Source organism: Hippocampus guttulatus, chromosome 2, assembly GCF_054856545.1.
Source record: "Hippocampus guttulatus isolate MCC_2025c chromosome 2, RoL_Hgut_1.0, whole genome shotgun sequence".
NCBI lineage: Eukaryota > Metazoa > Chordata > Actinopteri > Syngnathiformes > Syngnathidae > Hippocampus > Hippocampus guttulatus.
Genome location: NC_141262.1, coordinates 21717593 through 21733012, shown reverse-complemented (window position 1 = coordinate 21733012; position 15420 = coordinate 21717593). Strand labels below are relative to the sequence as shown.

At 44.5% G+C, this 15420-nt stretch overlaps 1 protein-coding gene across 1 annotated transcript; it reads left to right on the top strand.

Annotated features, from left to right (window-relative positions):
- Positions 1 to 753: 753 nt before the first annotated feature.
- On the top strand, positions 754 to 11631 carry g3bp1 (GTPase activating protein (SH3 domain) binding protein 1). The gene is made up of 12 exons (XM_086101681.1): positions 754 to 900; positions 1785 to 1899; positions 1974 to 2055; positions 3973 to 4146; positions 5263 to 5353; positions 5450 to 5546; positions 9140 to 9383; positions 9456 to 9560; positions 10113 to 10233; positions 10310 to 10435; positions 10793 to 10902; positions 11054 to 11631. Exons 2-12 carry the CDS (start codon positions 1805 to 1807, stop codon positions 11303 to 11305), a joined length of 1497 nt encoding a protein of 498 aa, XP_085957807.1. The 5' UTR covers positions 754 to 900; positions 1785 to 1804; the 3' UTR covers positions 11306 to 11631.
- The last annotated feature ends 3789 nt before the right edge of the window (positions 11632 to 15420 follow it).

Here is a 15420-nt window from a genome sequence, read left to right as displayed (position 1 = left end):
AATGGTTTTGTCTTCATGGATATACATTTACATCGACTATAAAAATCAGCTAACGAACCTGGTCGACTTGACCTGTATACCGGTTAGCTAGTATTAGCTACTTTAAATACATTTAGCTTGTTTAAACTCCCTTTCATCTTTTCCAATTTGAACTATTTTATTTCCTCATATTTCGTGTGCCAAACACATGCCCTCCCCACCTCCCCAAAGCTGGTCTTTACCCGTCACATTAATAAACAGTCAGACGGTCGAAAGTACTTCATTTAAAATTCGTTGTGTAACTTTGATGGAGAAGTTGAGCCAGAATGTTTGCATTTTGTATGACTGAGGTTGGAAACATTTCCTCAAAGAACCGCCGAAGCGCATCATGAATGTGGAGGGTAGCCAGAAACTTCACCAAGGGAAAACAAGAGCTGGGAAAATAAGAAAAGTCATATATGAAGGCCCGAGTTTCAGAAACCTAAGAAATTCTTGCCATGTACAGTATTGTGTACAATGTACAGTAAGTACATGGATAAAATTCTTCAAACCTCTCGAAATATACTCAAAGTTCGCCCCGAAGCGGCCAACCAGCAGCAGCGCAGCCCCGACGTACTCACCCGCGAAACATTTTACGATTGGCTATGCTGTCGGCTTCGGCGAAGACAGATTCTGTCGCGATTGGTGTACAGCTGGAGGGACGGTGAGACCCGCGTGTGATTGGTCGGAATCAGCCAAATGCAGGATGTGATTGGCTAAAAGTGCGGCGAGGTGTGAGGGGGGGGGGGTGCATGTGAGTTAGCGCTGCGCGGCTGAAACCCGGCGAGCGAGCGAGCACGTTGTCAAAGTGCTTCTCTTTCACTCATCTAAAAGAATACTTTTTGGACAAAAGCAACTAAAGCCTGAGACAACCGACCTCTGGTGAGTCACACCTTGGATTGCGGCGCGCATAAGTGCTTAAAGTTGCCATAATGAGGATTCCTCCGCATCGGTTTAGTTAATTGGGTCGTTGAGGAGGGCGCCGTCTATGTCCTGGAAAGCGAAAGCTATCCGTTAGCAACGGATAGCTTAAAAGCGTTATTTTCAACAAATGACGGCATTTCCTATAGCGGCGAGACACTTCCCACAATAAGCGCGTTTACGATCCATTAGTATGCTCTTTATAGATGTTTTTGTCGGAGAATTACCCATCACCCTTGTGCTTGTTCCCCGCCATGCTGCGCGCTTTCGTTTTCGCTCCAGGCCGCTGCCTGTATTTCTCATGGTTTTGTTTGATTAATTTGACTTATTTTGGAATAAACAACCCCTGATGTTCCTCGTACCTCTTCGAATAATTCTCCTGCTCTCGACTCTTGTCGTTGACCACAGTTCCTCAAATGGCAAGTGTGACACGAAACTCTACTTGGCACGTGCTAGCCGGCGTCGCCGAGCCTCGAGGCCCCACGGAAAAGTTCGGCAATGTTCACATAAGTCGGGTTCGCAAAGCCCTCCCTCGCCACTATAACCAGTGAGTTGGCCAATTCGTAGTGCGGTTTAAGTGAAATGTGCGGGGAGTGTTAACAATCCTTTACGAAGTGTTCTCGATTAGCGTTGGTGGACGCTTACATTTCGCTTGATTACGGTGATTGATCTTAGGCGCAATGGTCACTGGATAAAAGTAGTGATCGTGGAGTCAGGAATGAGGACTGCGTTCATAGTCATTCACTCATTGTCTGTACGGTAATCATTACACAGGGACCTACCAAGGTCCTAAATTCAAAAGTATTAATTACATCTCTTTAACAATCTGATTTTGTGTTGTCCAGCGAGTACCGAAGAAGAAGAAATGGTGATGGAGAAGCCAAGTGCCCAGCTGGTCGGGCGAGAGTTTGTCCGACAGTACTACACACTCCTCAACCAGGCGCCCGACTACCTGCACAGGTACGCTCACCTCAGATGTGCAAGTGCGTCCACCCGCCAGCATTCTCACATCTTTTGTGTGTGTGTGGGCATAGGTTCTATGGCAAGAACTCGTCGTACGTCCACGGCGGGCTGGACACGAGTGGAAAGCCTCTGGAGGCCGTCTACGGGCAGTCGGTGGGTCGCGCGCCTGCTGCACGACACTTGCTACGCAGCCATTTCAACACTTATTCCTACGCAGCACTTTTCCGCTATAATTGCTGCATAATATTTCATATGCGACACCTCCTATGCAATATATCCACTCCAAGAAAAGCTACATAATCTTCCTAGCCAATAATGTTGCACAAAACTTCCCACATAATTGCTATGCAACATGTCCCACACAACGAATCATAGACTTGTTGTTGCACGTCCTTGCACAACCTTCGCTGCACAGCAATTTTTACATAACACTTCTTTCACCAAACTTGTTACACATTTGCTCCACAACACTGCGAGGCAACAGACAGCACTTTCTACATACCGGTTGTTACACAAAGCTTGCACGTCAATTGCTCTGTAACACTTCCTCCACAATGCCTCTGAAACAACAATTGCTGCGCAACAGTCGCCACGCGACACTTTCGACCCCAATGCTCGTTACACAGCAAACTCTACAGGATACTTGCCATGCAACGATCCCAACAATTGTCACACAAAGCTCACCACGCAACAATTGCTACATAACACCTTCGCAAACAATTGTTACAACACCTGCGACGTAGCATTGCCACGTAACACTTACGACACGACAACCGCTACGTAACACCACACATGCTACACGACAATCCTGACACAATTGTCACACAACACTTCCCACTTGACGAATACGACACCAAGCTTGCTACACAACAAATACCCACATGATTACAAGTATGCCTTGTTTATACAAACGTGCCAATGTACGTGCTGCGGGGGGGGGGGGGAAATATGGGCTCTAAAAATATATCCCCCCCTCAAAAAAACCTTCACGATAATTTCATGATATTGTACGAAACACTGCTTGCTGAAACACTGCTTGCTTTCCAGCACAATTATGTATTGACAACATTTGTGAGTGACATCTCTTGTTTTTATTTTAAATGGTGTCACACAAAACATTGCAAAACATTGTGCAGCGACATTCTTGCAATGTATGTCAGTGAAGAACCTCAAATTATGTGCAGGCCATATAAGGTGTTTTCATTTTACTAATTTTTGCAAATATTTGTCACTTAAATGTGTATTACCCCATAATAACAGATCTACCACTGCCAACTATGAATCAGAAAAGGCACGTTAATAGATTTCGGGTGAACATTTCCGACCGTTTATTTCATCCAGTTTTTAATGATGAGGGACATCCGCAAAAGTTTGATGTGTGGTACGTAGCCACTGCAGCAGCCAGAGTGGGGTGGGGGGTCATTTATTTGTTATATTGTGGTTTGTGCCACTTATTTCATGTTGGAATCTGTTATCTGGACAACTCTTAAATCAGAGGGTAAGAGAAATTCAGCTGTTCGCGCCATCATTGCATCTATTATTTCAAGGGACAACAAATGCAGCTGTGATCTTCTGACCGTTTCTGTTCACGTCAACTATATTCTTCTGCCCTTCATTTATTTCGCGTGTAATTCCACTTGATTGCAACACACTTATTTTGTTGGACACCTAATTTAAAAGAAAGGTGGAAATGGGAAGTAACTGCAGACAGCTTAGATGATTAAAAGTCAAATCCTGTACAATCCTGCTTTTTACGCTTACAGAAAATGACAACTGTTGGTTGATTTTATGATGAGCGTCTTTGGGCGTTGATATTCATTGTCAGATTATAAATTTGGTAGTTTGAAAAGAAAAAAAGGGTGCGATAAAAATGTATCGAGGGTGTATTTATAAATGGCGTTCCGATATTGAGATCACCGTCCGTGTAAACTGCATTGCGAGCTTGGTCCCAGAACAAATTAAACCCGGAAGTCAAGCTACAGTTCGTCTTCCCCGCAACAGTTGATGTGCCACAGATAAGCTTGTCAACACCCGGGGGGGTGGGGGGGGCGTGTATTTGTGTGTTTGCAGGACATCCACAAGCGCGTGATGGCGCTGAGCTTCCGCGACTGCCACACCAAGATCCGTCACGTGGACGCGCACGCCACCCTGAATGAGGGCGTCGTGGTCCAGGTCATGGGGGAGCTCTCCAACAACATGCAGCCCATGAGGAAGTTCATGCAGACCTTCGTGCTCGCTCCGGAGGTAACTCTGCCCGACACTGCCGAAAGGCTCACCCCTTTTTTTTCCTCTCTCTTTGCGTTAAATGTTCTGGAAAGCGCCTTGTTGCAGCTGTTGCAAAAGCGCTACGTCAATAAAGATGGATTATACTCATCAGCAGTAAAACACAGATACATTTGAAGAAAACATTTGGCCAAAATTCAGAGAAAACTAGCTTGTTGTGGGAACAAAAACACCAAGCTAAACGGTGACTTCATTCTTATCCATTTTTTTCCTTCCACGACACTTCTAACTTCTGAACAGTGGTTTCATTCGCTAAAATTGGTGAACTCATTTTCAGCTTTTGATTGCAAAATAATTTAGTGACATACAAGCTCTGGGGGGGGGGGAGGTGCCAACTCAACCGGACGGCTCTGTGAGGCGTTGGTGGCTGCTCGCGTGACCACCTCGTCAGATTTCCAAGATCATTGTTGTACTTTTTCCATTTTGTGACACACGCATACTCCCAACTAACTACCGCGGCACATCCTCTGCGATACAGATCCATATGTTCCCTGCTCAAAAGTAGGCTCCAGATTGTGACACTAAAAGTCTGTTGACCCCCTTGCATCTCCCAAAGGCAAACGGATGCCCGTTTTCAATCTAAAATGGGGCACTGCTCCCCTCTGCCAGCGGTTTGGCTCATTGTACTCGGCAAAGAACGCCATCAGCTCCTCTCAATGAGGAAACAAAAACATATCAAGCGACATAACATGACCTTGGCACTGAATGTTTGGATTCTAATGGACTTCAAAAGTCGTTCTTGGCATTGAATGAGTTAATTTGCTTCCAAAAAGTCAGTGAATCATCAACAATTTTTGTTTGTGCGTTTTCTGCTCTGTCAATTTGAAATATTTTATTAGTAACGGGCCGGCAATCAAAACAAAAAAAACAAACATATATATATATATATATATATATATATATATATATATATATATATATAATTAATCTGGGGGAAAAATTGACATATTAAAAGGATGCTTACATCAATCGTTAGTTGCAGGCTTGTACAACTTCAGCACCAGCGCTCCACCTTGTTCATTCGATGGTTTGTGTGGCCCCGAATAAGATGCTAACGTTGTCGCGTTCCTCCCAAAGGGTACGGTGGCCAACAAGTTTTACGTGCACAACGACGTATTTCGCTACCAGGATGAAGTCTTTGCGGATTCGGACTCGGAACCACCTGAAGGTTAGGAAGGCGTTATTCTGATAATAGCAAATTAAAAAAAAAAAAAGCGCTGAAGTGTGTGTGTGTGTGTGTGTGTGCGTGTGCGCACACATCTAGAGTCCGAGGACGAGGTGGAGGAGCTCGAGGAGCGCGTTCCCTCTCCGGACGCCCTGGCCGAAGAGTCCGTCCCTGCTTTCTACCAACCTGCATCCATGTAAGCACACACGAAAAAACACAACACGACACACTGCGAGAGACTGTTGAGAATGCTAAAATTTCCGCTGAACGTCTTTTTGAAGCAAACTGAATCCAATCGCGACCTTATATTTTAACTCATTCACTCCCAAAGACGTTTTTAAACGTCTTTTCAGACTTGGTCCAGAATTGGCTGGTACTGAGTGAGTTGAAGTCGTTGCATCCTTGCATTGTATCGCCCCCCCCCCCCCCTGTGTATCGACATACATATCGAGTCGTCGGTTATGCGAGATGCATACCAGATATAAAACGATTTGACGTTGCATAATAATAAACATGACTGATTGCAGCTGCACCACATCAAATCACAAACCCACGGAATCAAACCAAATTGAACCATCCCTGAATTGTATTCTATGCCGTATTGTGTTGAATTTTTGTTTGTGGAGAGAGGCACACGGCGAGTAGTAATCGATGAATCGGTTGACAAAATCATTTAAAAAAAATTCTATAGTTCATTACATCTGGGCTTAAGATAAGAAAACCTTTATTTGTCTACCAATGGAGAAATTCCCAATTTACAGCCGCACAATTATGAAAGGGAGAAAGTAGAAGACAAAAAGTATATAAATAAATATATATATAAGCATATTAAAAATGGGCGAGTGGGGGTGAGTCCAGGTTTTCAGGACCGTCTATTCAATAGCCTAACAGCAGTCGGCAGGAACGAGCGGCGGTACCTCTCCTTCTTGCAGCGGGGGTGTCTCAGTTTCTGGCTGAAGGAGCTGCCCAGTGCTGACAGGGTGGCCTGGAGGGTTTGGGAGGGTCTGTCCATTATAGCTGTTAGCTTAGCTGACATCCTCCTGTTGCCCACCTCCTGATGTGATGTTATATTTGAGAAGGTCCAATTAAAGCGTTGTCATGCGCGGCAACCTTATTTTCATGATGGGCAATCATCATTTCCACAAGAAATTGCCCACAAGCTCCACAAAACGGTTTGCTTTCATGGAGGATGACAGAAATCAGAGAATCATTTCTGCTGAGAGGCTCAAGTCAGGATTTGAGCAATTTGAAGTGGCATAATGGCTTCATTAATATTCGTCGTAATGAGTCACTCCACATTTCAACAGCATAAAAAAAAGCCCAACTCACAATATACAGAGATGAAAGTCCTCCGGATTTTCGGGTTTTTCAAATTTTTATGAAAATCTCTCCGGAGAATTGAGGAAAAATTGCCTCATATTAATCCGGATATTAGTTGACAACATTGAACGAAGACGCATTTGAGTTCGTTGTTTTGCTTTCACGAGCGTCACCATGTTGAGACACTAACACTAGTAACAGTAAAGAGATTTTCGTCTCTTTATAAACACACTTGCCAAACCTCAATGGAACAAATAAAAGACACCGTGGACAAGACAGTTGTCGTAAAAAATATATTTGGACAAAAAGGAAAACACACAGATTGGCAGAAAAACGTGTCCGTCCGACTTCAAGTGTCGTCTCGGCTAGCTTAGCTTAGCTGTTGTCGTGTGTGTCGCCGGGTTTGTGACGTCGTTGCGTCGGCGCTGATTGGTTGAAATCAAAAGACGCGCTTGCGTACATGTTCGCGCTGAAGCACGCACAGCAGAGAGCAGCAGACCTATCTACTGCTGAGGCTCGCGTAGCTTGAGTGGCGTCGCCACAACAGAAATACCCTGGCCTCGCCATATCTTGGAAATTTCGGCAGGAACAGAAGCCACAAAGGGTGCACGCTGCACACAAAAGGAAGATTAATCATTGAATGTCGAGTATTTGAATAGCGTTTTGTGTAAACCAATTCATGCGTGATCGGCCAGATGTGTGCGTGCGCGCGCGTGTGTGTGTACATTTTATATATATATATACACTACCGTTCAAATGTTTGGGGTCACATTGAAATTTCCTTATTTTTGAAGGAAAAGCACTGTACTTTTCAATGAAGATAATTTTAAACTAGTCTTAACTTTAAAGAAATACACGCTATACATTGCTAATGTGGTAAATGACTATTCTAGCTGCAAATGTCTGGTTTTTGGTGCAATATCTACATAGGTGTATAGAGGCCCATTTCCAGCAACTATCACTCCAGTGTTCTAATGGTACAATGTGTTTGCTCATTGGCTCAGAAGGCTAATTGATGATTAGAAAACCCTTGTGCAATCATGTTCACACATCTAAAAACAGTTTAGCTGGTTACAGAAGCTACAAAACTGACCTTCCTGTGAGCAGATTGAGTTTCTGGAGTATCACATTTGTGGGGTCAATTAAACGCTCAAAATGGCCAGAAAAAGAGAACTTTCATCTGAAACTCGACAGTCTATTCTTGTTCTTAGAAATGAAGGCTATTCCATGCGAGAAATTGCTAAGAAATTGAAGATTTCCTACAACGGTGTGTACTACTTCCTTCAGAGGACAGCACAAACAGGCTCTAACCAGAGTCGAAAAAGAAGTGGGAGGCCGTGTTGCACAACTGAGCAAGAAGATAAGTACATTAGAGTCTCTAGTTTGAGAAACAGACGCCTCACAGGTCCCCAACTGGCATCTTCATTGAATAGTACCCGCAAAACACCAGTGTCAACATCTACAGTGAAGAGGCGGCTGCGGGATTCTGGGCTTCAGGGCAGAGTGGCAAAGAAAAAGCCATATCTGAGACTGGCCAACAAAAGAAAAAGATTAAGATGGGCAAAAGAACACAGACATTGGACAGAGGAAGACTGGAAAAAAGTGTTCTGGACGGATGAATCCAAGTTTGAGGTGTTTGGATCACAAAGAAGAATGTTTGTGAGACGCAGAACAAATGAAAAGATGCTGGAAGAATGCCTGACGCCATCTGTTAAGCATGGAGAAGGTAATGTGATGGTCTGGGGTTGCTTTGGTGCTGGTAAGGTGGGAGATTTGTACAGGGTAAAAGGGATTCTGAATAAGGAAGGCTATCACTCCATTTTGCAACGCCATGCCATACCCAGTGGACAGCGCTTGATTGGAGCCAATTTCATCCTACAACAGGACAATGACCCCAAACACACCTCCAAATTGTGCGAGAACTATTTAGAGCAGAAGCAGGCAGCTGGTATTCTATCGGTAATTGAGTGGCCAGCGCAGTCACCAGATCTGAACCCCATTGAGCTGTTGTGGGAGCAGCTTGACCGTATGGTACGCAAGAAGTGCCCATCCAACTTGTGGGAGCTGCTTCTGGAAGCGTGGGGTGCAGTTTCTCCAGATTACCTCAACAAATTAACAGCTAGAATGCCGAAGGTCTGCAATGCTGTAATTGCTGCAAATGGAGGATTCTTTGACAAAAGCAAAGTTTGATGTAAAAAAATCTTATTTCAAATACAAATCATTATTTCTAACCTTGTCAATGTCTTGACTCTATTTTCTATTCATTTCACAACATTTGGTGGTGAATAAGTGTGACTTTTCATGGAAAACACAAAATTGTTTGGGTGACCCCAAACCTTTGAACGGTAGTGTATGTATTTTCCGGAATTTTCAGAAAAGTCAACTTTCATCTCTGAATATAGCAAGGAACTCCCTACGCAGCCTCCGGTACGCAACACAGGACGGCGTGACTCTTTGGTTTTTGTTTAGTACGGAAGCATCACACCCCGCCGATGAGGAGGAAGCGGCGGCAGCGGCGAGCCCAGAGCCGGAACCCCAAGCGGAGAAGGAAGCCGAGGTCGTTGACACGGCGGAGCTGAAGGACGTCGCGGGCGCCGCCCCCGAGACGCAAAGTGAAGCGCGCGCGCACTCGGGCAGCGAGCAGGCAGACAAGAGCGCCGATGCCACGGCGGAACCCGCCGAAACGGCGCCCGCCGCGCCGGAGGAGAACCGGGTCCGTGGTTGCTTTCTCCACACTCGCTCAATGCTAACAAGATGCTAATGTGACACCTGTTTTTGTTTGCAGCCCTTCTCGTGGGCGTCGGTGACCAGTAAGAACCTGCCGCCCAGCGGGGCCGTCCCCGTGTCGGGCATCCCGCCACATGTCGTCAAAGCCGCCCCCGCCGCCCCGGTAGGTCACGCCCGAGACCGCTGCTGTCCAAACTATTTGATGCCCTGCATCCCCGCATTTAGATTTAGCGGCTCACCACAAATGCTAAAAATTAGCAAGTGACATTCAGTCATGCGTTTTTCACACACACTCAATTGATGACAACAAAATTATTTTTTTGCTATTACTGGTCATTATCTGATTGTTGTTTATTTGGAAGCTTTTAGCAAAACCATCCATCCATCCATTTTCTGATCGGCTTATCCTCACAAGGGTCGCGGGGCGTGCTGGCCGTCTTCGGGCAGCAGGCGGGGGACACCCTGAACCGGTTGCCAGCCAATCGCAGGGCACACGCCCTCACACTCGCACCATTAACCTGCCACATGTTTTCGGAATGTGGGAGGAAACCGGAATACCCGGGGAAAACCCACACAGGCACGGGGGGAGAACATGCAAACACAACAGACCGAATCATGTTCTAATTGATTTTTGACTCGTCAATTAATTCGGACATTCAAGATTGTTGGTGCCAACATCATGATAAGGGAGAATGCACTCTCTTCTTGGCCGCAGGTGCGCGTCGACGTCAAGTCAGAGACTCAATCAGCGTCACAGAGACCTCCACAGCGGGACCCCCGACCGCGAGAGCAACGACCGGGTGCCCCTCCGCCCGCGCACAGAGGACCACGCCCGAGTATGCCCCAAACTGGAATTGATATTGTCAAAAGCAGACTGCACTGTGCCAACTTTGTTTTTTTTTTTTCTTTCAGTTCGTGAGGGCGAGCAAGGTGAGGTGGAAGTCCGGCGGATGGTGCGTTACCCCGACGCCCATCAGCTGTTTGTGGGGAACGTACCGCACGCCGTAGACAAGAGCGAACTCAAGGAGTTCTTTGAACGTAAGTCATGTGACCACGTCACGGTCCTTAGCGAGTCATCGTTGCGTCGGCGCACATCGTGCACGACTTTCAAAAGGTTGCGGATAGAAAATGCACTTTAATCTGAACTGATCTACTTTAAAATTTGACCTTGTGTGGACTTTTGAATGCACGACTCAGAAAAAATACAACAGCTCACAGTCTGCGATTTTGGGGAGTGGCAACAGTGCATCATTGTTGGGGGTGAGGGTTCAAAATAATGTTTAAATGCACCTGAATATAGATCCAATTATGGTGAGACATACTGTATGACACCGTGTAAGTAATGACATCACATGAGACTAATGATGTCTTGGTGCATGTGTTGGCGGCCTGCAGAGTACGGGACGGTTCTGGAATTGCGGATCAACAGCGGAGGCAAACTTCCCAACTTCGGCTTTGTGGTGTTTGACGACTCTGATCCGGTTCAGAAGATCCTGGGCAGTCGGGTGAGTTAGTCCTGCCCGCCCGTCCCTTCACAACGACCCACTTCCATCCACTTTTGTGGTTTTGGTGTTAATATGTTGATGTTAAAATGTTAAACATTTAAAATGTTCTATTGAAATCTCTTCATGTTGATGTCGCTCGTCTCGCCATCAGCCCATCAAGCTTCGCGGCGAAGTGCGTCTCAACGTGGAGGAGAAGAAGACTCGTTCGGCCCGGGAAGGCGAGCGGCGGGACGTGCGGCCTCGGGGGCCTGGAGGACTCGGAGGTCCACGTGAGCGCATCGGTGGTGGCCCTCCCAGGGGCCCGCCCGGCATGGCCCGCGGGGGAGCCGCCCAGAAGCCCAGCTTCGGTTCCGGCCGCGGCGCTCCCCACAGTGAGGGGCGCTACTCAGCGCAGCGCCCGTGAGGCGGGAGGCTGCGACGTCTTGACGATTGGAGTTGACCAAATTGACAGTGAAGCGTCCTTCATGTCTTTGGATTTCAGTTTAGTTTGCAGATTTTGGTCGCGTCACTGTCCCGCCCTCCCGGATGTGTCCCGTTTTGTGTGTGTGTATTTTTTTTTTCCCCCACCTCTCCCCTTTTTCCCCTCCAAAGCGGACTGGAAGTGGAAAGTGGACTTGAATCTCCCGCCTGTTCTGTTCCTTAAAGGAACGCTCATTTTAGCGAGCTTGGCGCATCCAGCTAAGCCCGCCCACCACGTAACTAAATTAAAGTCAGTTTCTCTTTTAAAAACCTGCACGTCCGTGCTCTTTTTCCCCATGTCATCATCACCACTCACTCAGGCTAATTCACTTCCATGAAGTCCCAAATTTGTGTTTAATGGACCTTGATAGTTCTATGTCCACTATCTAAAAGTCTATTTACTGGTGATTAACGAAGAACAGAAAAGGGAAAGCAATTTTATTTTTGATCTTGTTGAAAGAAGTCAGAAGGCCATCATGACTGTGATATCAAATCAATGTTACATGACCTCAATATTTACAATAATAAATAGACTTAACTATAAACGAAATAAGTCAAGGACATTTGAGATTCCAGCCCGACGCCAGCGACATGGTGAATGAATCTCAACACTGACAAAGATTTGCTCCTTTCCAACAAAAGCAGCACATCAACCCGCCACCAGAGGGCGATGAGGCATCGCAAACAAAAAGACCGCTTCAGTTGCGACGTCATAAACGCGGAGGTCGGACGGAACGGCGTCTTAAAACACGTCGCTCGACTTTTACGTGACTGACAGGCACACGACTGCTATTTGAAGCTTTTCACCTGCGTCACTGCTACACTTGGAAGAAGATAAACAACATCCATCCATTTTCCAAACCGCTTGATCCTCACTAGGGTCGCGGGGGGTGCTGGAGCCTATCCCAGCCATCTCCGGGCAGTAGGCGGGGGACACCCTGAATCAGTTGCCAGCCAATCGCAGGGCACACAGAGACGAACAACCATCCACGCCCACACTCACACCTAGGGACAATTTAGAGCGTCCAATCAGCCTGACATGCATGTTTTTGGAATGTGGGAGGAAACCGGAGCACCCGGAGAAAACCCACGCAGGCCCGGGGAGAACATGCAAACTCCACACAGGGAGGCCGGAGCTGGAATCGAACCCGGTACCTCTGCACTGTGAAGCCGACGTGCTAACCACCGGACTACCGTCTCTCTCTCTCTCTCTCTCTCTCTCTCTCTCTCTCTCTCTCTCTCTCTCTCTCTCTCTCTATAGAGAGAGAGAGTGTGTACACACTCCCTCTCTCTCTCTATATATATATAGAGAGAGAGAGTGTACACACACTCTCTCTCTATATATATATAGAGAGAGAGAGTGTACACACACGACTATATGTGTCACTGCATTTTATCACATATGATCACACAGCACCACCTCATATCAATGTAAGATCAGGTATTTGTCACCATTAAGCATCACGAAGGATAATCTCCAAACTTTGTGTTTTTTCTTCCCAATGAAGACACTCAATGAACATCAGCTCTATCTTATTTTGGAAAACTGTGGTCAGAATTTTTTGCTGATTTTCATGACTTGTTACAGACCAAACCACTAACTGAATCAGAAACTTTGTGCATTTTCTGCAGTTAATTTGAAATCATGTCCTGTTTTGTAATAAAAAGATGGAAATCCAAAGCAATGTTTTCATCAATTAATGATCATTTAAAATTAATTAAAATAGTCAGGTGCAGCCCTAATAATGAATCATACTTAACTATTAAGTACGCACAAAGTTTCAATAGTAGTACCTAAATACGCAAGCGTTTTGCTGCCGCACCAGAACAAGCGACAACTTTTAACCACGTGATGCATTTTGCATTCAAATGTCAGAGCCACTGGCAGAGCCCATTGTAGGCTACAATGGGCTCTGCACATTCCTACAATTTGTAGGGATGTGCTTTTGTGCGTCTTTTGAAATCTTTATTCTTTTGGGTAACACTTTTATTTTTTCAACAATATTATAGAGAAGCAGCATAGTTAAGTTTGATTCATAACGCGCACGCAGGTGCCGGTCATCCACACAAGTGCCAGTCAGAGTAACTGTTTTCTCGTTTTGCCGAATGCTCAGTCAAATCGATATCCTGAAACTTATTACATTACAGTGTGAAATTAATCACATTAAAGTTCAATATTTCACGAGATAACATGATTTTTAACTTTACCCCCCTGTTGTTTCCAGACACCGATTTCAATCAGTGCAACCAAATAATCCAACTTGATTGGCATTTTAATTTCTAAAAGCCATCATCCACATTCACAGTTGTTTTTTTCTTACCAGTTGCATCTTGCGATTCGTCCGTTGTTCAGCGTTGCAGTCCAGACTTTTTTTGTTGTTTATTTGTTTCCAGGAGGTCCATCCAAACATTTCAACTATTGTGCCATACTTCTCCAGTGGGCGCGCCCCTCTGCCAACACTTTTGTGTGTGATCGTCCCCAACCGGTCTGGAGTGCATCTTGTCAATGATTTGCGAGAGACAACGCAACTTGCTCCTGGTCGCGTGGTGCATTATGGTTAAGGGACTCTCGTTGGCTACCAACTTTTCCTTTAGAACTATTGGACCATTTCAACCGCTGAAAAGTTCTTTTTGTTGTTGTTTTGTTTTTGTACATCACCATGGAGAATGCATACCATCGCCACATCTTATCAAATAGCACCAGGAGATAAATGTCAATCAAGAAATCGTACATCACAGCATCAAGTTTTATTTGCAGTTTTAAATTTTTTTTTTGTTTGTTTGTTTTTAACATGACACAGATTTTCTCGCGACCGGTTGCCGACATTGTTCAAAATTATGTTGATAAAAGGTCATTAATAGAATAATTAGTAGGACATATTTCAATAAATAGAATATATATGTATATATATATACAGATACAGCAGAAATGCTACATTCTTTTTTTTCCCTTCAAATTGCTTCACGGTTTTTTTTTTGTTGTTGTGTGCAAGCAAAAAAATCAGCCAATCTCATTGTCTTCATATTCATGCAAAATATTCTTAGATTTTGGAAAATTATAGTGATTTGCACCACTTTTTTTTTTAACTTTATTTTTTTCCCCGTTCTGCTCGGACAAAGCACCCCAGCGCTGGCTGGCGAAAGCAAAAGGGCTGCACAAAAAAAAAACGTGCCACCGCAGAAGCTGGAAAAGCCAAAGAAAGTAAAAGAGAAGAGTAAGGCCATTCCGACGTGTGCAAAAAGAATCAGCAAGAATCCAGAATCATTTGTCTCAGCCGTCCATCAAATGGAACAAATCAAACATGCTACTTGCTAAGACCCAAGCCCCCCTCCCCCAAGTATAATACCTCAGAACTCCTCCTAACTGTGAAGTGAGAAAGTCACATGACCTCACGCCAATACGGCTTTGAAGCAGCGCTCCTTTGGAAGCACAAAAATGTTTACAGGTATGAGGTTGGGATGACCAAAACAGGCACGACCCTCCCAGCATTTACGTCAGCAACCCCCTAAAATTATTCTCCCCCCCCCCCAATGGCTGGATTAAAATGATTGATTTTATTAATTCACTCATCTAATTAAATAGTTTGACTTATTATAAACAAATCAAAATCCAAACAATAGTTGAATTCATATTTTGTAAATAATAAAAAAATTCAAAATAAATCATTTTACATAAACACAAAAAATGCATATTTTATTAGATTGGTTAATTCTTTTTATTGTATATATTATTTCTAACAAAAAATATAAATGATCATGATGAAGAAACGCAATAAAATTTAGAAATAAAAAAAGAATGAAGTAAATATAAAAAACAAACATTTGAAGAAATTATTCAAATAAATGTTCGAGTCATCTAAGGAAATAATTTGTCAATGGATTTGTTATAAGTAAAATTTGAAAAACTGTACAAAATAAATCGTTTTACATAAATACCAAAAAGTAAATGTGTATTTTATTAAAGAACTGGTTCATACTTTATATGATGCGATATTTTGAACAAAATAATGGAAATTGTCCACACACGCGCGCGCACACTAAAGATGGACCAAATGTTTG